The sequence below is a fragment of the Sceloporus occidentalis genome, unplaced genomic scaffold (genome assembly GCF_023333645.1).
Source record: "Sceloporus occidentalis isolate IW3139 unplaced genomic scaffold, rSceOcc1.0.p SCAF_1, whole genome shotgun sequence".
Taxonomy (NCBI): domain Eukaryota; kingdom Metazoa; phylum Chordata; class Lepidosauria; order Squamata; family Phrynosomatidae; genus Sceloporus; species Sceloporus occidentalis.
The window spans coordinates 238,941,478-238,962,942 of record NW_028316981.1 but is presented as its reverse complement, the minus strand read 5'-3'; the positions used below and the strand labels follow the sequence as shown (position 1 = coordinate 238,962,942).

General features: G+C 38.7%; 1 protein-coding gene across 3 annotated transcripts in view; it reads right to left on the bottom strand.

The window, feature by feature from the left end:
- Nucleotides 1–2,586: 2,586 nt before the first annotated feature.
- Nucleotides 2,587–21,465, bottom strand: part of RORB (RAR related orphan receptor B) — a 197,121-nt gene continuing 178,242 nt past the window's right edge. The window contains exons 9-12 of one of the 3 annotated variants that reach the window (XR_016277360.1): nt 19,075–19,187; nt 16,434–16,493; nt 13,417–13,502; nt 2,587–6,523 (exon numbers count right to left, since the gene is read on the bottom strand). Coding sequence is in view for 2 of the 3 variants with exons in the window: in XM_089490716.1 (XP_089346842.1) it covers nt 16,338–16,493; nt 19,075–19,187 (269 nt within the window). In the remaining variant the exon portion in view is untranslated. Of the gene's footprint in view, nt 6,524–13,416; nt 16,494–19,074; nt 19,188–21,465 lie in introns of those variants that run through there. The other 2 variants (XM_089490721.1, XM_089490716.1) reach the window with 2 other exon arrangements.

Genomic DNA, 21,465 nt, shown 5'->3' with positions numbered 1-21,465 from the left:
TGCACAGTTCTAGTTACAGTAGTTGCTATTTCTATAACTTGGAGTATTACAAAGCAAAGCATTGTACTGCATCCTGCAGTACAATGTCCCTTATAAAAAATGGAACATCAAGGTTTGATATTTGAAATTTATACTTTTTTGAAACCATGGATGCTTGAATCAGTGTATAAAAAATCCGTGTTTAAGAAGGGCTGACTATATTTTGGTGTGACTAAAAATTCTGTTGTGGTGGTGGTGGTGGGGTAAATTCCTCATTTCACTTTCTTTCACTGCTGCTTTACAGATTAAAAGGAATCTGTGTTTCCATTGTAAAATAGGAGATTATTGCATGGACAAATAACCCAACTGCTCCCTAATGGGATGCAGGTGGGTTGTAGGATGCAAGCAGGTATTACCACTCATAATTCGCAACCAATTTGCATCCTGGCTGTATCTGAGATCCCAGGTGTGCTTCAGAGGCCATTTTTCAAAGATGGGAAGCTCCCGGCTTTGAAAAGCAGCTTCCAAAGTGTGCCTGGGACCCAGGATGCAGCTGGGGTGCAACTGGCCAGCAGAATCAGTGGTGAATTACAAGCGATAATACCCGCCTGCATCCCAGAACCCAGCTGCATCTGGGTGCAACTGGCCAGCAGAATCAGTGGTGAATTACAAGCGATAATACCCGCCTGCATCCCAGAACCCAGCTGCATCTCGTTAGGGAGGAATCGGGTTATTTGTCCATGCAATAATCTCCATAGATATGAACAGAAATGAACTGCATACCCTCCAATTGTCCTGATTTGGCAGGGACAGTTCTGATTAATCCTTTATCATCCAACTTTTTACCTGTTTCTAAAATGTCCTCATTTTTCTCTCTTTGTCCCCCCTTTCCTCATTCATCCATAGCTTACTCCAATTGCTGCAAACAGAGTTCACATTTCAAAACGAGTTTGCACTCAGTTCACTCAGTGGGGTAAAGGAGAAGAGGAGGCAGAATGTTGTCCTTTCTAGTAAGTTCAAGGCAAAAGCAAACTGCTGCAGACTGTCCTAGCTTGTGGTTTCTTCTTCATTAATAACTTTTGTGATCTTGACCATGTGTATCCTAGTTTTCATTTGTGCAATGTTGGAAGTGTGAAACTGATTTGCTGTTTACACAGTGTGCGGAAATATACCATATTTTTTGGAATTAAAAGATGAGGATTATGCTTTGTGCCTAAGGAGGTTGTGGGTTCTCCTTCTCTGGACTTCTTCAAAAAGAGGTTGGACAGCTATCTTGCTGAGGATGCTTTGGCTGGAGATCTGAGGAGGGGGTTTGACTTGATGGTCCATGAAGCCCCTTCCAACTCGAAGTTTGTGCCAGATTCTATGACTCTATTTATGTGCCAGAGAGGAGGCTGTGGTTCAGGTTCAATTGGGATGCTCACATGACAGGAGTTGAGTCTTAATCCTTCCCTCCCTCCTATGAGCTTGGAGTTGTTTTCCCACCCCACCATCTGCAAACAATATAAGTTATTGTATGCTGTCTTAAGGTCTTCAGATAAAGGGCAGGATATAACTATTTTAATAAAAAATAAAAATATATCTTTATAATGAAGAAAAATGACAACTATGGCTAGTGTTGATAGTAACATGCATCAGCATAACACTAACTGATATCTTTTTATGGTCATTGTAAAGGCAAGAATTCAACATCTTCATTGCACAATGATCCCACGTGCTTAAAACCACCCATTTACCGTTGGACCTCTCAACATGTCCCCTGCTAGCATTTCACCATTTTTCCACATTGCCACCTTTCACTTCCCTTTTCTTCCTATTCAAAAGCCCCTCTTTCTTATTATTGTTAGCTTGAGCTCATTCTGACTTTTTCTCTACAAGTACTGGCTATTTGTTCATATTCCTCTTTGTTTATTTTGCCCTTCTTCCATTTTTGTGTGTTGCTTTGAAATCTCAGCTCACCTGAAAGTTCTTTGTACATCCACCCTGGTTTCTTTAGACACTTCCCATTTTCCCCCTCACTGGAATTGTTTGCAGTTGGGCCTTCAATATGTCATCTTTAAGAAACTCTTGTGCATCATGAATTCCCTTACCTCTGAACATTTGTGATAATGGGAACTCACCCAGTATGTCCCCAGCTGCTTATGGAAATCAGCTTTGTCAAAATCCAGAGTGCATGTCTGACTATATTGGCTTTCCCTTTCCTCTGCATTACCAATTGCTGAAGAATGAGTTCACTCCCACCCAAGGAATCCACTGCTTCCACCATGCTGACCAGTTCATCTTTGTTGACCAAATATTTGATTTCTAGATTATGGAATAGTGTAGGGATGCTCAACTTAAATGGGTCCATGCACCAACACGTTTCTCAAAAATTTACCAATCCTGGCTGCTGCTGTGCAGCTCTGAAACTCAGTAGAAGAAATAAATGGTAGCCAAGTTCATTCTTTTCAACAATGACAACAACATTTTCACTGAAAGCATGATCCAAGATTAGATTTTTGTGGGGAAAAAACCTCATTCCAGACTACTGTTTTCTTATACATTTTTTAATTTTGTTCAGCATTAAAGAAAGGAACTTCATCAACATTGATTGTCATTTACAGAAAACATTCAAAAATCATGTGTGCATTATTATGGAATGCTAACAGTATTGAACTAATAACTTACAGGACATAAAATAAGACCAAAAAAATCCTATTACATTCTAAAGAAATATAAAATCTGTTTAAAAATTTGATGGGGGAAGGAAGATGTTGGTCCTAAGACATTTGTAAGAAAAAAAATGGTCACTTTCTAAATGAATCAGGCTGTAGTTTTTACTCACGTTCACATAAATATTAAACAAGGGAGAAAGAGCAGAGAGAGAGAGAAGTCGGAAGGAAACTGCGGACATCAAACAAATGTTATATCACTTTTCTGTGTGTTTGCTTTCTGCATCTATAGGCCAATAAAATACATTATTATTAATATTATTATACAATTAAGCTTCCTGGGAAAAATAACATCGAGGCTATGCGATTTTTTTTGAGAATATAATTCTTTTTATGAGTTTCAAGTGAACCTTTCTGACAGGATTTTTTTTTTTTTTGTCTGTGCTTGTGTTCAGGTAACAATACAACCCTGATTTTGTTTGTTTCTCCAAAGGTGGTGAGCATGCTTGATCAAAGTTTCAAACTACTCCTAAAAGGGAGATTAAAATAAACATACAACAATAACAGCTACAGCCAAGCACCAAATAACTTGTGGCTCCAACAGCACAGAGATGTAACATCTCACTTTACGTTAAGAAAAGTTACTGGAAATAGGATAAAAATATTAAAACTTTGAAACTTGGAAGTATAAGAAAATCCATTTCTTTCATAATTCTAAAAGTGAGGAAGCATTTCCAGGGATATCCCCACCCCATCCCACAAAAACAAAAAATATTAGAAAGTTTTATTTAAATCTAAATATCTTTTTTTAAAATAAATTGATCATCATAAAATACTACCCATGAAAATCATACTTAGGTAGCCTGTAAAGGCCACCCCAATCATTTGCACTTCTACTTTTGCTTCTGTCTCCCCCGCTCCCCTTAGCTGTTAACGCTGGAGACATTTTGTTTCCCTATTATGGTTCTTAAAACATTTATTTGGTGAAGGTCAGTTATGGCTTCCATTTGTAGCAACTGAATGATCTGACCTCAGTTTTAAAGAAAAGTGTACAAAAATATTTTGTTCATAGGAGAGAAAGATTAGTTTCAGGTTGGGTTTGACAAAATGCATGAAGCACAATCCACCAAGACTGTTTCCTGTGCAAATCCCACTGAAGTGAACAGGAGCAGCACAAGCATGCAAATCCCACTGGAGTGAATGGGAGTGGCATGAGTGTGCTGCAATATCAGATAGTGTATTACTCCGATCTTGTGCAACTTTCATTTGTTTCAGCAGGACCTGTGCAGAAGAATTTCCCAGAGGATTTGCTAGTAGGCTGTCAGGAAATATAATTTGTTTGAGGAATTATTTTATGAATAGAATTTTCTAATGCAGTCAGTATTCAAAATTTTCAGTGTACAGTCGCACTTGGAACATGTTTCCAAGTCTTACTTGGACCAGGGTTCATTGACAACTCTTCCCCCCTCCCTGTTATAAAACAGGAGTTTGACACTAAACACCAAGGCTGTTCAAAAGGCTTTATCTATTACAATCAGTTTCCATAAAAAACTGAAGAGTACATTACACTCATAGGAAGCAAGTACATAATTTGCTCTTTGATGTTTTTCTCTTTAAAAAAGCATTACAAAGTCTTATGCTTAAACAGAGACATAGAAAAGAAACCAGTGTTTTTAACTGTCCCAAAGTTATTTACAAGAAAAAGTTACAGAGACAGCATACATAGTATTAGACCTTCTGCGAGTATATATTAAAAGTAATTCCTTTTGAAAAAAATATTGTATTTGTCTTCTACATTTCTACAATACATATTCAGTTTTTACTTTTCTGTGTGGGTTTGGGTGTGAGTTCTTTCAGTTTTCATCAAATGAGGCAGACAGTGGAGAGTTGAGTGGCATGGAAATAAATTCTGTAGGTATTCCAATTCCTAATTTATGTAAATTGCCTTTTATTTACAGCCAGAGTGACTTATTTTGACATGGTAGTCATCTGAGGACTGCTTCTAGCATTGCTTTTAAATTGCACGCATCCAGTTCATGTCCATGTTTTCAAATCTTAGCAAAAATGATAATCAAATCAAGCTTAAATGGCAAAGCCAGCCTGGAGTGATATTTTTTGGATACTGCATCCATCCACGTGAATACTCTAACATGTCAGAGCATACCTCTTCACCTCCTGGTACATCTGCATTTCAGACAAATTCGAAGAGTCTCAGTTGGAGGACTCTCGTCATGTCAGATTATTTATTTAGAATCACAATAGCCTGAACAGAATATAATTTCACCATCTTCAGTTGGATTTCCCTACCTTTCTTGATTTAATTCTGAGACCAAATGTTCATTCTATTGCTGAGATGAAATGTGGCTTGGTGACTCTGAACTGGGAGATAGTTCTATAATCCGACACAGTGTTATTAAGACTGCGGATTACAGAGATGGTAATGGGAGATTTTCTCCAAGGATATTCCTTCCTAGGTCTTTTATTCTCACACATAGACACCACAAGAAAAACAAAATACATTGGCTGTGATGGCTTTACTTCGCTTAACATCTAAACTAGCCCATCTGCATCAAAGATGGTCTTGGGTCTTCTTTGAGAAATAATTATAAAGATCTACATATATCCTTAGACATAGGTGTGCCTCATGCAGATCCATTAAGAGTTTGCTTTCGGTACATTTACTGTGACTTTTGTGCTTATTCCTATTTTCTCCTTTGATTATTATTGTGGTCCCAGCAAAATTATGCAAGTGTTGACATTTTTCTGTCCTTCAGTTTGCCCACCATTATGGCCTTCTCTGGCAGAAAGCAGAAGCATAACACTTTGGCTGCTACACATTTCCTTTGCTCCACTGTCCATGGACAAATAAATATGAGCGAATCAAAAGTAACATAAGAAGCAGTCCTGGAGAGTAAAATTAGCCTAATGTAGTCCACCATCCCCATCCTCAGCATTTAAAAGGGAGTTAGGAAAGCTCAGCATATTTTGGTTGTGCTTTGTTTATAGCCACAAGTACAATCACTGTGCCTCTGTGTCTTGTTTGCAGTAGGCCATACTATAGGAACTGGAGAAGCAAAGACAGGGAGAATATTTCGCCATTCAATGGCTTTCCAAAATAAGTGCAGGAGCAAATCCCCATCACCCAGAGAGGAATGCTTGGTTTACACAACGGAACTTCAAAAAGTCATATTATTGTAGTACATCTTATTAAATAACACATTTTTTGCCTGATTCAGACACTGAAGTGACACATTGAAAAGAACACAATCATAGTGCATTTGATCCCTACAAGAAGCTGATAGACTAAGCTATTTTGCTTCAATTCTTTAAGCTGGGAATTAATCAAAGACAAAGATAAGTGCTTTTTTTAAAAAATAAGCTGTTTTAAGCAGAACACTCTTCAGGGTAAGGTCTGTTCTCTGTAGCAGCTCAATTTTGTAATACTATTCATCCATTCATATGAGCTTGCTGCTTGAATAATAAAGGACCAAATGTGGCAAGGTGATGTTTTCCTTATAAATTATGTCTGAACTCCATACACTGTTGAACACACTTGTCTGCTGCCAATTCAAGCTTATGCTAAAAGGTCTTTGCCTTTTCTAGACATAAGCATACATTCTCCCCTCAACCAACAGCAGTTATCTTCAGTCCCAGGTTAGCAGCTCCATCCTCCAAAAACCCCTGTCCAACAAATATGGGGGGGGGGGGGGGAGAATCATAACTTATATATCTACAGTAGATGAAGCCTTTTTTAATGTTAGCTTACAGAAAAGAGCGTGCAAAGCAAACATTTTCTGCAAATGTTCTTACAAAAAGAAATAACACTCAGAATTTATTGCTGCTATATCCAATGCTGTTGTCTTTCACTCGTCCTGTGTTCTGTGGTTCAACCACTGGGACAAGAAAAATAGGCAAGTATTATACATCTGGTTACTAAACTCACTGTACACAGGTTTATCCTCATTGTAGTAATGCAGAGGTCTGCTTTCAGCTCCACACCACGGTCACCTCTCCTCATTAATTTTTGTGCGTTTATTTTTTAATGTAAACTGAGTGGATGGATTACTTTATAAAACACTAGTATATGAGCACAATCAATCCATGTCACTATACATTCAGATTGCTGTTTTTAAGAAGTATTAATGCATTTATTACCACTGGAGAAATATTAGGTTGGAATTGCTGTCATTTCTTACTTATGGTGAACCTAAGGCTCATGGGGTTTTCCTGGCAAGAGGTTGAGAGAGTATGACTTGCCTAAGGTAACCCAGTGGCTTTCCATGGCTGATTTGAATCCCTGGTCTCCAGAGTCATAGCCCAGCATTCAGACCATGGCTCCACACTGGCTCTGAAATATTAGGTACTTTCTGAAAAATGAAGAGCAACAATTTCCATGTTATGGATGTCTATCAATTTTTAGTGAGGAGAAAAGCAGGTTCAGAATTAAATATGGTGAAGACTTTTCTGTATGCAACATGGTTAGAAAATGGATCAGTTTGCCCCAGGAAATCGTACAGCTTTTATCCTTGGGAGAATCTTAGGAAGTGCCAGATTGAACATTTATTTGCATCAAAGTCTTGTAATGGTATGTTTGTTAGTTTTGGACTGCCTCACTATAAAAGTCTCTTTGGGAACACTCCCAAGGAGACTCTGGAAATGCAGATGACTGGGCTGATCTAGTTTTCATCTGTACTAAGAGCAGGTTTTTTAGAAATATTATAGGTCTTTACAATTCAAGACTAAAATAGTTTGGATAGGTTATCATAATACACTGTTGTTTGGGAAATTCATTCCTCTGCTATTTGCTGTGGGAATTGAAGCTAAATTGCAATTGCAACTGATTGTAGTTAGATTTAAGAGAGTCCAAGTAGGATTGGAGATGGAGCCACAGTTACTGCTATCAAAAAGTCCAGAGATCTTGACTCTGTGAACCGTGGCTCCACTACACCACTGGATTCCGATCAGAATAGAAGCTACATGTACAATTGGCCCTTCTTATACACAGATTTTTTATACACGGATTCAAATTGTTTGAAAATTTCCACTGTTTGAACATTTCAATCTTGATTTTCCAATTTTTATAAGGGACACTATTTTGCCATGTCATTATATTTAATGGGACTTGAGCATCCACAGATTTTGTTATCCACGGGGGATCTTGGAACCAAACCCCAGCGTAAAACAAGGGTCCACTGTATATGCACGTGAAAATCCCTAGTGGTTTCTTCATATGTCTGGGACAATTCAAAAAAGGTTTTTATAATTTTTTTAAGCTTAGTGAAAGATTCATGCATGTCTACCTCTAAAAGAAAAGGATAATAATAATAATAATACATCATCCATGGAGATTCACTGGGGGCTTCTGAAGGTCTTCAAGGATCATGTAATCATTTTGCTTCTGGCTACAAATACTTGGCTAGACACTTTTGCAATCCATCCTTCATTAGCAATGTAATGGCTGGAAGGGGACGGCCATGGCTTGATGATAAGGTTGAGATGGAGAATGGAACAGAATACACACCTCCAGAACAAACAAACAAACAAACATGTAATGACGGTTCGATATATATGAGATCATAAGAAGCAGTTGTGGAGTACCACAAGGAATTTCTCCAGTTGTGTGTCTCAATGCACTCCACAAGTGGGCGAGCATTGCAGTCATCATTCCCCAACGCCTGCAGCACCTTGGAAACCTTTTGGTTAAGTTACAGCTTGGCTTAAGGTGTAGGTTTCTTGGAGTCAGCATTGATAGAAGTACTGATGAACGTAGAGCTCTGTCACTATAGCTAGATCTGCCAATGCAGGAACTTGACCATACACAACATAAGGTGGACTCATGCTTGCATGTAAGCCAATGTGTTTTTTGCAGATGGAGGGCTCCTCATTGGGCTTGCTCACCCATGAAATGAGATGAAAACCCCTATTTAAGTGACAGAAAAGGAGAGGTGGTGAATCTCATGCCCCCACCAAACTGGAAGGGCCCCTTTTTCCCATCTAGATAACAAGCCCTGTTCTCTGGCTTCAGAAAATGCTGCAGCAGAAGAGTAGATAAAAAGTCCCAGGGCACACCCTTAGGGAAAGAAGGGGAGGCAGGACATTCATAAAGTGGCAGTGCATCAGTCATGGGGTATGTTGGTGTGTATCCTCCTGCCTTAGGCAAGATACAGCTTGCACCAATAGTGGCTTCTAATATTACCAGTCAAGGCTGTTCTGAAGCTACTTTGCCCTGTTGCCTAAATGGACTTTTTGTGGCAGATAAAGACAGATAAAGAAGTGGGAAAACATATAAGGATTACAAAATGAAGACAATGTAATGGGGATCTTCTATAAAATTCCTATGTTTGTGTAACATAGGCATTGTTTAGATTGAAAATCAAAAACATACTGAGACTTTTACGGTCATTTCAGCAAATGTATCAATGAAATCGAGACTGGGAGAAGCATATGTGATAAATACTGCAGTCTTAAACACTCCTTAGTGCTTGGGCATCTTTAAGATTGCATGAAGAATTACAAAGCATGAAAAGAACAAACAGGCTTTTCATTGCACTTATCCTGCTTCTCCCAAATGCAAGTGATCTAGACAAAGTTCAGAACTTTACAAGTCCTCTTCTTGCAATGGGAGTTATTTAACATGGCACTTAACTCACTCACTGAGATCAGTAAGATTTAGAAAACACTTGACTCTAGTACTAGAATGCTCTTCTACTCTTGTGGAATTATGTAATTGCTAAAGCTAGACCTGGGCTACTGCTCTATGGAAGAAGTCACTTACATAGCTCAGAAGAAGTAATAATCTCTGCATTGCTTATCTCTGAGTAGAACTGAATAACTCAAGTCTAGATTGGCAGGAAAAAGAACTAATGGTCTTTCTCCATTATACTTCAAATTTAAATTCTGGGAAAGGAGCCAAGCTAGAGTTTTATTCTGCAAGAGAGTGGCTTCTGTTTGTTAAAGACTGATTTTCTGCAACTGAAAAATAGGTAAACTGTAAAAATAAGGCGTATGGTCAGATTTACAAATTTTTATGCAGCTTGTGAAACTATGTAGTTGTTTTCATATTCTGCTCAGCTTGATGAGGCTTGATGCTACCTTGAAACCCACCAACCTTTCCTTTTCTTCTAAACAATATTTATCATTACTCATCTTTTGAGATTTGTGGGTGAATGACGATGGTCCAAAATAAACTGCAGAAAACATCCAGTTTAAGACCACTTTAACTGCCTTGGCTCAGTGCTAGGGAATACTAGGAATTGAAGTTTATTGTGGCACCAGAGCTCTCTGACAGAGAAGGCTAAATGTCTCACAAAACTACAGTTCCCAGAATTCCCTAGCATTGAGCCAGGGCAGTTAAAGCAGTCTCAAACTGGATTATTTATGCAGTGCGTTTTGGACCTATGATGACAAATCACCATTAAAGAGAACATTCACGCTTTTCCTGACATTGTATCTAGAGGTTGACACAGGCTAATAGTAATTTAAGTGAACAAATTTACTAATAACTGTAGGTTGAGGCTACCTTGGTTGTAGTAAGGGGAAATGAGTGGATGAAATGGAGGATGGGTTCATCAGTAGCCTTACTTGTCAGGTTAGTTATATAAAATCATAGAGTTGAAAGAGACCGCAAGGGCCATCCAGTTCAACCCCTGCCATGCAGGAACTCAAAGGACCCCTGACAAATCACCATCCAGCCTCTGTTTAAAGACCTCCAAGGAAGGAGACTCCACCATGTTCCGAGGGATTGTGTTCCACTGTCAAACAGCTCACACTATCAGGACGTTCCTCCTAATGTTGATATGTCACCTCTGGTATCAAAAGCAGAGGTATCGTTGCGTTGATTTTACTGGTGGCCTTCCTGTGGACAATTGATTGGCCACTGTATGAAAAGAATGTTGGACTCTAACGCAAAGCAAACTCCAGTGTCTTGTGCAGACTTTCCCCTCCAATATCTCCAGATATCAGATCCATTTTTGAGAAAAGATGCCAGGGACGAATTGTATGGATTACTACTGACTGGGATGCATCCCTGGAATATCAGTAAGCCAAGAAATATTTTTCATTATCTTTAATATTAATAATCAGAAAAGTGAATTTCTGGCTATTTTGCGGGGTTTTTGTCTTTTTTTTTTTAATAGAGGGGACTTTCTTTTGAGTTTGAATAGAGCCTGACTTTAAGATTGTTCATCACAGCATATTGCAAGAAAAGGGAATATTGAGGTTTCCTTCACAGCAGTTTACACACTTTGAAGAAGTACACAGAATGACTCAAAAGATCTTCTATTTCATCCAGAACTTTGTTTGTATGATTGCATGCATGTTGTGGAGAATATCTGGTAGCAAAAATGACTGTGTGTAGTGCCTTTTAAGCTGTTATGACTGGGTACTCTATGAAAAACATTGGTTTGCCAGTATATAGAAGCCAGTTGGAAGGCACTTTGAAAATGAGAAGAAATGATGCTTGTTCTCCTTTTCTTTTTCTGTCCCATATATTTCTCCATGTGGTAAATCAACAACGTTGTGGCCATTGCTACTACTATACCACTATTTTCTATGTCCAAAATCTTGATTCTTACACACTTACCTATCTTAAGTCTCAAGTGGCATTGACTTCCAGAGTTTTAATAGTCAAGGAAGCATGTTTGCAGCTGCAGTGCAATTAATCCACTTACTTTGATCCTAGAAAATATCTTTTAAACCAAATGTTAATTTTGCCAATAACTTGAAATTAATTTTTTGTCCACAATTTTCCCCCTGAAGGATAAATGGTCACAATATGGATTTTGTGCTCACAATCAAAGTGTAAAATCAGTGGCGCACATTGTAGAGGAAACAGTAACAGTGAATTCAGTTTCTAACCATGTCATTTCTAAAAGCTGGCTTGAAAGCCTTGTCTGGGTCTTCCACATTTTGGCATCTAAATCTGTGCCTTTCAACACATTTCTAATTATTGTTTCCTTATTATTACTGTCATATTTATATATCTTATTATTTTTATTAAGGTAATATATCCCTGAGTGGCATACAGTGCAACAGCTGCATCAAGCAGTGATTGTCATTTACAAAGTGTGAAGATTTAAAAGGAAAGAGTAAGATGGTGCTAGTGTATGACATACAGTTCTCACAGCGTATCAGAGACACTGATCCATTTATAGAGAGGAGGCAGAATGGCCGAATCATGTTACACACACACAAACACACATAAACACATACCCTTTCTAGTGTCAAAGAAAACTGAGCTGTTTGCCTCAGGTATCAAAGTTTTACCTCTCTAGGTATCCCCCACCCCCATATTACTGTTTTGGAGACTACCCTCTCCAAAACAGTAAATTTACTCCAAGGTGAATGCTCTTGGCTGGGTGGGGTGCTTTAAAAAAGAAAATTCAGTGGAATGAACACTTCTCACTGTGCAAAGGAATGATGTCTCAACATTTAATTTCCCATAAGAAATTACTGGCTTGGTAACCTAACCTTATATGGAGAATAGATCATTGTGATTGTCCAGTTTTGCTGGTGTTAGGTGTTAGAATTCCTTAGTCTTCCTTAATTTATATCATGCTAAGAGTGTGAATAAAGTGGATTTAAAATGAGTTCAGCTCATAATGTACTGTAGTTGTTTAACTGTAGCCCTAGGAGAAAAACTGATTTCACCCAAATCTTTCTACATGGAAGCTCCATAACCTTCCCAGATTGTAAAACGCAATATAATAAAAAGAAGGAAATCAAGAAGAATATTTTAGATGAGAGTTGAAAGAGTGTAAGACCTCCCAGACTCAAATCCTGCATGGTCCCTAACACAATCATCAAATATATATTGCATTTGGAAACAGCTTGGTTTAATTGAGTGTCTTCTATTACCCTATTTTCCTAGCAATCAGTAAAGTAATCTTTCCATTAGAAGGAAATATGACTCTTGGAATTAATTCTTTATACAGAGAGCCAGCAGGAGTGACATTTAGACAAAATTAAGTCCCTGTAGAAGTGTAACAAGCAGTCTACATCAGTCTGCTCAGACACTGAGAATAAAGTGACTCAGTGCTCTTACATTATCAGAAAACGATATAAAGTGTTATTGCTGTGTTAGTTCCAGAGGAAGAGAAACAAATCAAGTAAAGGAAGAAGGGATATCATTTACCAGGGCAGCTTCTGTTGTCTCTCTGTCCTGTTATTTGAATAGGAAATAGCAGAATAATTTTTAAAAAAGAAGGCAGAGTGGGCAGCCCAAGACTATTAAATGGATGTTTTTCTGCTCACATGCTCATTTTGTAAACAAGCCTTTGTCAGTCACTGAGACACCTGTGCAGTGTGTAACTCCTACCTGCCTATCCGCTCCAAAAGGCACAGGAGCTCTGAAGGGGAAAAACAATGACAACAAACAAGTAGCAATCCTATACCGAAGCCAAAAAGATGAAGGAAGAACTTTGAAAGTGTTCATGCTGGCTGGGGGATTCTGGGAGTTGTTCCAAATAGGTAAACTTCCCTAACCCTGGTTGGAAGTGCCCTTTGGTGCTGATATGCAGTGCAATAAATATCATCAAACATGGTGTCACTGACTTGCATTTTGAAAAATATACTTTTGAATTGTAGCTATTAAGACTGTTAAGTAGAAATGAAATGTAAGATTTCCATGTGTGCCAATGCAAGTCAGCTTCATATCTATTCTACTCATCAGTGTTTTGATTTATAACTAAAGAAATATGTTTCAAACATATAAGCGGTTTCCAAATAACCACTCCAGAGGAGGTGCATCCGTCAGATGCAAGAAAAGAAGAAGGGAGCAATCACACACCTTTGCTGTAACCCTCTATGCACTTTCAAAATTGGTTCCAGAGGAGCCTTCTGGTGCCTGGTTCAGTCAGATGTGTGTGCAGCACACTGGAGTGAAAAGGAGAGGAAAATCCCACTGTGTAAGCCAGAAGCTGTTCATGCAATGTCAGATTTAATTCTGTGCTGAAGAGGCTAGGTAGCACTTTCAACAGCACAGTGGATTAGATTATTTAATCTTTCCAGAGAAGGAAGTATATTTTCAGGTAATGCACTCCTGTTTTGCTAAATGAGCAGTTAGGAATAATTGAGAACATATTTGTATGGGATCTGAGTTCTGTATTTTTAGAATTAAATCCTGAAATGCAAAGAATCAAAACAGAACTGTAAGAAACATATATTATAAGCTTTTTTTCCTTTTAAACAGCTTTGACTTTTGCAATCTATAAGAAAGTTTGGCATCAAGCACCAAAGAATAGTGTGATATTGTACAGATTCAATGACAGGTAGAAAGGGAGAGTGGGTGAGCCAGTAGGCTAGATCTTATTGTTCTCAGACTGTCTACTAAAGTCTTCCAGGTGTGGAAGGTGTAGAGCCTGGAAAAGTTACTTTGGGGAGCTACAGCTTTCAAATTATCCTGCCAACATGGCAAATTTCTTTTTCTCCTTTACAAGCCATGGTGGGTTGGGCAGGGCAAAATTTGGTAGAATGGGTGAGCTATAACTGGATTCATTGTTCTCCAAGGGCTCTTTTATAACCATCCTTGGTGAGCAACTGCCCATTCCCAAAGCATTTACTCTAAAATACCATGTTGAGGAAACACCAGTAAGAAGCATTGGAACCATTTTAGACTTTGAGGAAGCCTCTTTGCTTCTGTTCTCAGAATTCTTTCCACCTGTGCAACTGTGGATGGTAGTGTGTGTGTGTGTGTGGAATAGGATGCATAAGAAGCCTTGTAGGACCTAGTAGAGAAAATGTTCTATAATACAATATTTTTTGAGGACCTGTTCTATGTATATCACTACTATTACTGACAAATTAATATGCCAAACCAGTTTTGTTAAGGTAACAACTGCGCAGTCTGATCCCCGTATAGGAAGTAAACCAGTGAAAACAGCTCTTTCTCCAGACACTGGAATATTACAGTTGCATAAGACGATGGATGTACATATGGAAAGCCTCCTCTCTCACCTCACAGCTTACAATAATGTCTTTGCTGATGACTGGTTGTTTTTTTTGTGTAATCTTTAGATTTATCTATGGGCCTGCTTCATTATCCCCTGGAGAATACAGAGCAACTTTTTTTTGTTTAGGGAAGATAATAAAATAAACTCTCTTTTTGATTCACAAAACAAATGTACTGTTTGGGACAGTATAAATTTTACTCTCTTTAGTTTAAATACTCTATTGGCATTTTGTCCTATAATAATATGTTTAATATATGCTTTATCACTATCACTGAGGAAAAAAAATCTCCCAATAACTTTCTCTCTGTCCATTTGAATTATCCAGACAAGGCTTTGGCACCAATAATACTAACCTGACTTTTCATTCGGTGACCGCGTACTGCATACATATTATATACAAACTGATCAGAAAAGGTACCATCTTGTCATTATATATGGATGGATGGCAGAGCAAAAGCCTAATTGCTCAACATAAAACCAATACATTATATGGAGAGTTATAAAATGCAAGACAGCATCCTTAGAAAATAGGCTTTTTTAAAAAAAGCTACAACAAGTGTGTGCGTATTCCATATATATGTGTACTATACAGCAGTATACAGCAGGGAAGGCTAACCAGTAACTCATAAGGCAACTCATCCTGGACCCAGTGTTATAAGATTTGAATCAGGATGTCATTAAAACCTTGTAATTCTACTTAGAGGAAATAACATTTGTTTTCAAAAAGGGTTGTGCATGTGTATTTTCTACATAATGTAGAAAATACACATGCCACAACCAAAAGACTGTATTAGAACCATCTGAGCTGTGCAGCAATATACTCTTCTGACACTTGACCACTGTCTGAAGGAAGAGGTAGCCCCTGAGAACACCAACGTTGCCCATCCCTGATATATACTTTCTATATGTACACAAGACATGACCCTTGCCTGTGTATCCAAGGATCCCTGTAGGACTTAACAGAGTCCTATTGGTTCCTCCCTTCAGCTCACACATGGCGTAACAGACAGTTAAAGGAAATGACAAGCCCCCACAGTTCAGGTGGAAAAGGAGGGCTAGATAAGCATGTGGGAGGTAAACACAGTCTACCCCATTTACCTGTACTATCTGGAATGCTACATGGAAATGGTTGTGTACATCCTCAGAGGGTAGAGGAGGACCAGGGAACTTTAACCTCCCTCTCCTGGGAACCATCTTTGTACTGATGCTGCATCCGCACAGGAAAGGCTCATGCCCATATATATATTACATACACGCACACCTATTTCCAAGACAGCTACAAATTGCCACATGCATTTAACTAGCTAAAAACATAGAAATAGTTAAGCCTAGTTTAGTGGAATTTTCTTAAATTATATTTGAACAGCAAGAGTAATACTGCAAATTACCCCTCTGTTTTCATTTATATCTACAATAAATGTCTATAAACAGTTGTCTCCCAAACATATCCCCAATAAAATAAAATCAAAAATAAAGGTAACACCCAGTGTTCTATATTTTGCAACTTTTTTTCCTGGTAAGTTAAAAATTAAAAAAGAAAACAAAATAACAAAAAGAAGAGAAATGAAAACAGGCCCCACTCAGAGGTGCATATTTACATTCTTCAAACTGTAGCGGTGAAAAATAATTCTATTAAGTGCAGGACATTCCTAGTGTTGCAGTAGTGACATTTTTTAAAAAAGAAAGTCTTCATGAAAACAATTCTTTTGTCTTAACAGTGATGCATTCCAGGACTATGTGACATATTCTATCTTTCCTTTCACTTGCAGCCAGTGGTAGAGTCTGGATTGAACAGTTCCTTGTATAATGGAGGAAACAGTGTGTTCACTATGTCAGGATGAGATTGTTTAAATACCTGCAGTTTTTCTCCATGCAGGTTGCAAAGTGCAGTGATAGTTGGAATCTTGGCTACTAACTGCAAGACAGACAGACAAAGGATTAAAAAGGAAAGAAATATTATTCCAAGGAAAAAGTGTCATGACATTTTTATTATCTAATTAATTAGGTCACTCAAAGTAATTGTCTTGTTCTAAAAGCAGCTTTGCAGAAGGGAAAGAGACTGGTTTGGATTGGGATCTTGAATGGGAAGGGGGATAGGAAGTGTAAATACTGGTAGAGCTGGTATTGGCCATTTACTTTAAAAATAATCTCTCCCACACAGATCTGAACAGCTGTGGAGCCCTTTCTTTTTGTGTCCTCAGCTCATACCACTATAGGAGTGAGTTTGGGGCTATACAGATGGGTGGCATGCAGCTGCCCCTTTTCACCCCAGAGTGGGGCCGCGGCAATCGCACGCTGTGGCCTCCGCAGGGAGCAAAAAGAAGCTGTGAAAAGGGGCTTCCTTTTAGCTCCCTGGTAGAGGCGTCATAGGCATGGCGATGCACCATAATGATGCCCCTTCCGCACTGTGCCGTTTGGGTGCTGCACCACAATGGTGTCATCATGGCACGCACCGTGTAAATGGGCATGCACCAAAATGGTGCCATGGGGGCAGGGTCATGGTGTTGAGCATGTGGATGCGACACCATGACTCCACCCACAGGCTGGTGCTTTTCGCCGGTCTGTACATGCCTGATGTGATACAGACTTTTTCAGCAGTGCTGCTGCAGCTGTGAAATTATTGCCTTGTAGGGATCCAACTGGTCCCCTCTCTGGCTATTATTTACCCTTAAGACAAAATAGTCTCTTTTTTAATAATTAAAGTTTTACTGCATCTGGTTTTCATTCTACATTTTAGTTTCTATTTGTGTCTGGTTTTTATGGGGTGGGTGGATTAAGGTGTAACCATCCTAATTTGTGGGGAGGTGAAGGAAGATTCTGGGATAGGCTACCATAACTGACTAGTGCCTGATGGTGGGACCATTGAGGTAAAGCCTGATGTTGGAGCCTTCAGATGGCTACTGCCAGCCAGGAACACAACTGATAGTAACTTTCCACCCACAGTTTTTTGTGGGTTTTTCAGGCTATGTGGCCATGTTCTAGCAGAGTTTCTTTCTGACGTTTCGCCAGCATCTGTGGCTGGCATCTTCAGAGAATGCTTTGCCTGGAAAAATTGGGTGTATATATACTGTGTGAGCCTGGGAATGCAGCAGTGATTTGCATGTGTATTGTTCTGTGTTGATGGCTGGCCTCAGCCTGGGAGGCTAATGCAAACGAGGATTAATGTCTGCTAATTGGTGATCATTATCTGCTGGGAAAGCCCCTGACTCTGAATAGTTTCCCATTTGCATTTCTGAGTCCTAGTTTTGCTATTCCTCAGGACTGGTAGCCAAATTTGTTCTCTTTAAGGGTTTCTTCTTTCCGGTTGAAATTGTCCAGGTGTTTGTGGATTTCAATGGCTTCCCTGTGCATCCTGACCTGGTAGTGGTTGGCATGGTCCAGAACTTCAGTGTTTTCAAACAGTATTTTATGCACAGGATGGTTTGTGGCATGTTCTGCTACTGCTGATTTTTCTGGCTGACCCAGTCTGCAGTGTAGATTAACACACACAGATGAAATAAGGATGGGATCACTCCTCCGTCCTTATCCCGTCTTTGACTGTGATCCCACAAAAGGCTTTCAGATCACAGTGCTGGTGTCCCATCATTGAAGTGGCATTGCATTAACATGAATTCCCATTAATTCAAAATGCCGGGGAATAACGCTTCAATGACGGGATCTGCATGACATCGTTTGAAAGCCCTTTGTGTGATCGTGGTCACCATTACACTTTCTGGACAGGAAATGATGAGAAAAGCGTGATGTCATATTAAAATCTTCTTACAATCACGCTATAAGAATGGGAAAAGTATGAGACAAGAACGTTTTATCCCCCATATGATAATCTCTAGAGTTTCATGTGTGAAAATTTGGTAAAATGTGATGTTTTTAAAAATATATATTTTTATTTTTTAAATTTTTTTTTTAAAAAGCATGAAATAATATAAAATTAAAAACTGGAGCCTCTCCTTTCTCTTCCCACTAAATTTCATGCCACTCACATAATCTCTTCAGCATTTTAAAGAAACACAGGCAAATGCCACAGTCTGTTTCTGCAAAACGGGGGGGGGGGGGGGGAGGGTTGGGGTTTGGGGTTTTTAAATTGTAATTTTTAATTGTTTGATGTTTTGTTTATACTGTTGGAATCAGCTTTGATTCCTTTGTGAAAAAGTGGAATACAAATAATAATAATAATAATAATAATAATAATAATAATAATGGCAGATGTTAGAGGAGCAGTGGTGTCACCCTTCTCAGGTTATCACCTCGTACATTCCACAAGCCCCCCCCCCCCCCCCACATCTTCCTAGTGATGCCACTGACCTTAAGGAGCAGGGACAAAAGATAATAAAGTGGTCTGTAGCTCACTTCAGCTACATCTTTATCAAAAAGAATACTGGATTCACAAGCAGCCAATCAGAAAAAAATATATACTAATCAAATTGTAATAAATTACACACTTGGACATATTGGGCTGTCTATGTAGATGTGCATATCGTTTTTCACTGAAGATCTACCTTTGCCAAAGTCTCATCATCGAGATGATTCTTGTGGATCACATGTTGAAGTGCAAAATAAATCTTTTCCTGAAGTTTCTGGACCTTCCTTGGTTCTAACAGCCAAGCTCGATCTGGCAAAACAATAAAGTAACACAAAATTAATAAAATAAAGACATAAACTAAATCCAGTTAAAAGTGTAAAGAAGATTAATAAACATCATTATTTAATACCAATGCTATTATAGAGTCATTATCTGGAGGAAGAATAGTCTTTTAATTCAAATGCCAAACAGCTAATAATTTGGTTTGATCTTAGGTTTCCCTTTAGCTGTTGGCAGCTATGCAATCTCTGTCCTTGCCATACAGGCTTCCTAATAAGAGCAGGCTGCTAATGCACTACAGCTGCACCATGCAGGTTCTTGGGAAAACATAAGCGCTGGCATTTTCCCACCTGATCCAGTGGGCGACTGTGTTAAGTCTAGGACTGAGGAATTAATCTGTGAATCTAAGCACTTGATTTTAAAGGATGCTCAATTGAAAAGAAAGAGAATTGCTTCCAGTAAATGTGTCTTCAACTGATATGCCATTTGGCCACACTGTTCTGATGGTGATTGCTGAATCTTTTCACAATTGGCAGCCCTGTTTGGTTGCCTGTTTCCCAAATCCTTTTGTGTAGGGTTGTCTTCTCCAACACAGCTCTTTTGTGGCCAACCTAAGCTGCTGCTAGACAAATATGCAGATGCAGCCGTCCCTCTTCTTTCACTAACTAAGAACCAGTGCTTTCTCGCTGCTACAATAGGAACAGCATATATTCTCCTTTTACTCTGATTATTTTATAACTTGGAACATTTGCAGAACTGGCTCACAGAAGTAGCAGTGAGTAAAAGGAAAGGTAGGAAGCAGCCATATAAATTTGGCTCTGTTCCTTCTATTTAAATTCTTTCTTTTTACTGCAGTGCTGAGGAGTACCTGCAAAACAATGCTTAATGAAGTTACACATGACTGTTTCGATGGGAGAAAACGTTGATTCTAGAACATATTAGAATATTGACTAAATAAAGCATATTAGATAGAGCCAAATGAAAGTGTAATGATAAATAATATTGAACAATTTTTATATGGATATATGACCATACACTATACTCCAGGGGTGGGCAGAAGGTATACCTGTTTTATTGTTGTTGTTGTTGTTAGCCTTCAAGTTGTGGCGATCCTAAGGGGAAACTACCATGGGGGTTCTTGGCAAGATTTGTTCAGAGGAGGTTTGCCATTGCCTTCCCCTGAGGCTGAGAGCATGTGACATGCCCAAGGTCAACCAGTGGGTATTATGGCCAAGAACATCTTGATATCCATTGTAGTAGTTCAATGTTCAAACTACTGCCTAACCATAAATATATACATTATGAAATGTATGCATACATTTCTGCATTCAGTTTTCCTCCAAGTCACATACACGCGGGCAGTTGCACATGTAACATACATTCTTTCTCTTTCTCTACTGTTTGTGGCATATTTGGCCATTCTGCCTTTCAAAGCCAGGTGCTCTGGGTGCCTGTATTAAACTGTAATAAACCTAGTGCAAGGCACTATGCTGGCCTAGTCACCATAAGTCTACAGGCAACTTGAAGGCACATACACATATTTATTTCATTTATTTCAAGGATTTATATCCCACCTTTCTCCCACAATAGAATTCAAGGCAGGTTACAGTAATTTAAAAAGAAAGAACTAAAACACTGATTACAAAAATTAAAAGATAATTAATTATTAGCAACCATAAAACATAAAATAAAAACAGCATAGTTGAAACCAATTAAAAACCATTAAAACATTAAAACAGCACATCACATTACACAAGTAAAATTCACCCACCAAATACCTGCCTAAATAAAAATGTCTTCTATTGCCATTAAAAAGAGTGCAGGGAGGGGGCCGACCTAACTTCCTGTGGAAGCTAATTCCACAGTCTGAGAGCAACCATGGAGAAAGCCCTCTCTCAAGTCCTTACTAACTGCACCTGCGAAGGTGGTAAGATTGAAAGAAAGCCCTCTCCTGCTGATCTTAGTGCTTGGGTGGGCTTGTACAGGGATACATGGTCCTTCAGATAGCCTGGACCAAAGCCATCCAGAATATCTGACTATCTGTCCAGATAGTCTGGACATAGGAACTGCATTAATATTTTTTTTGTGTGTGTTGGGTATCTGTGGTTTCTTGTATACTGGTTATGCTACATTTGATTATGTATTTCTACCCACTTTCCCCAGCTGCCAAAAAGATAAGGGAAAACAAAGATTGGACTCCTTAAATCACCAAAAAACATAGATTGGTTTACTGGAGGAAAAGGTATTTCCCTTAGCAAGTGTAGACAGGAATTTAGGAATCATAAAGACAGAAAATTTTCTTCCAGTT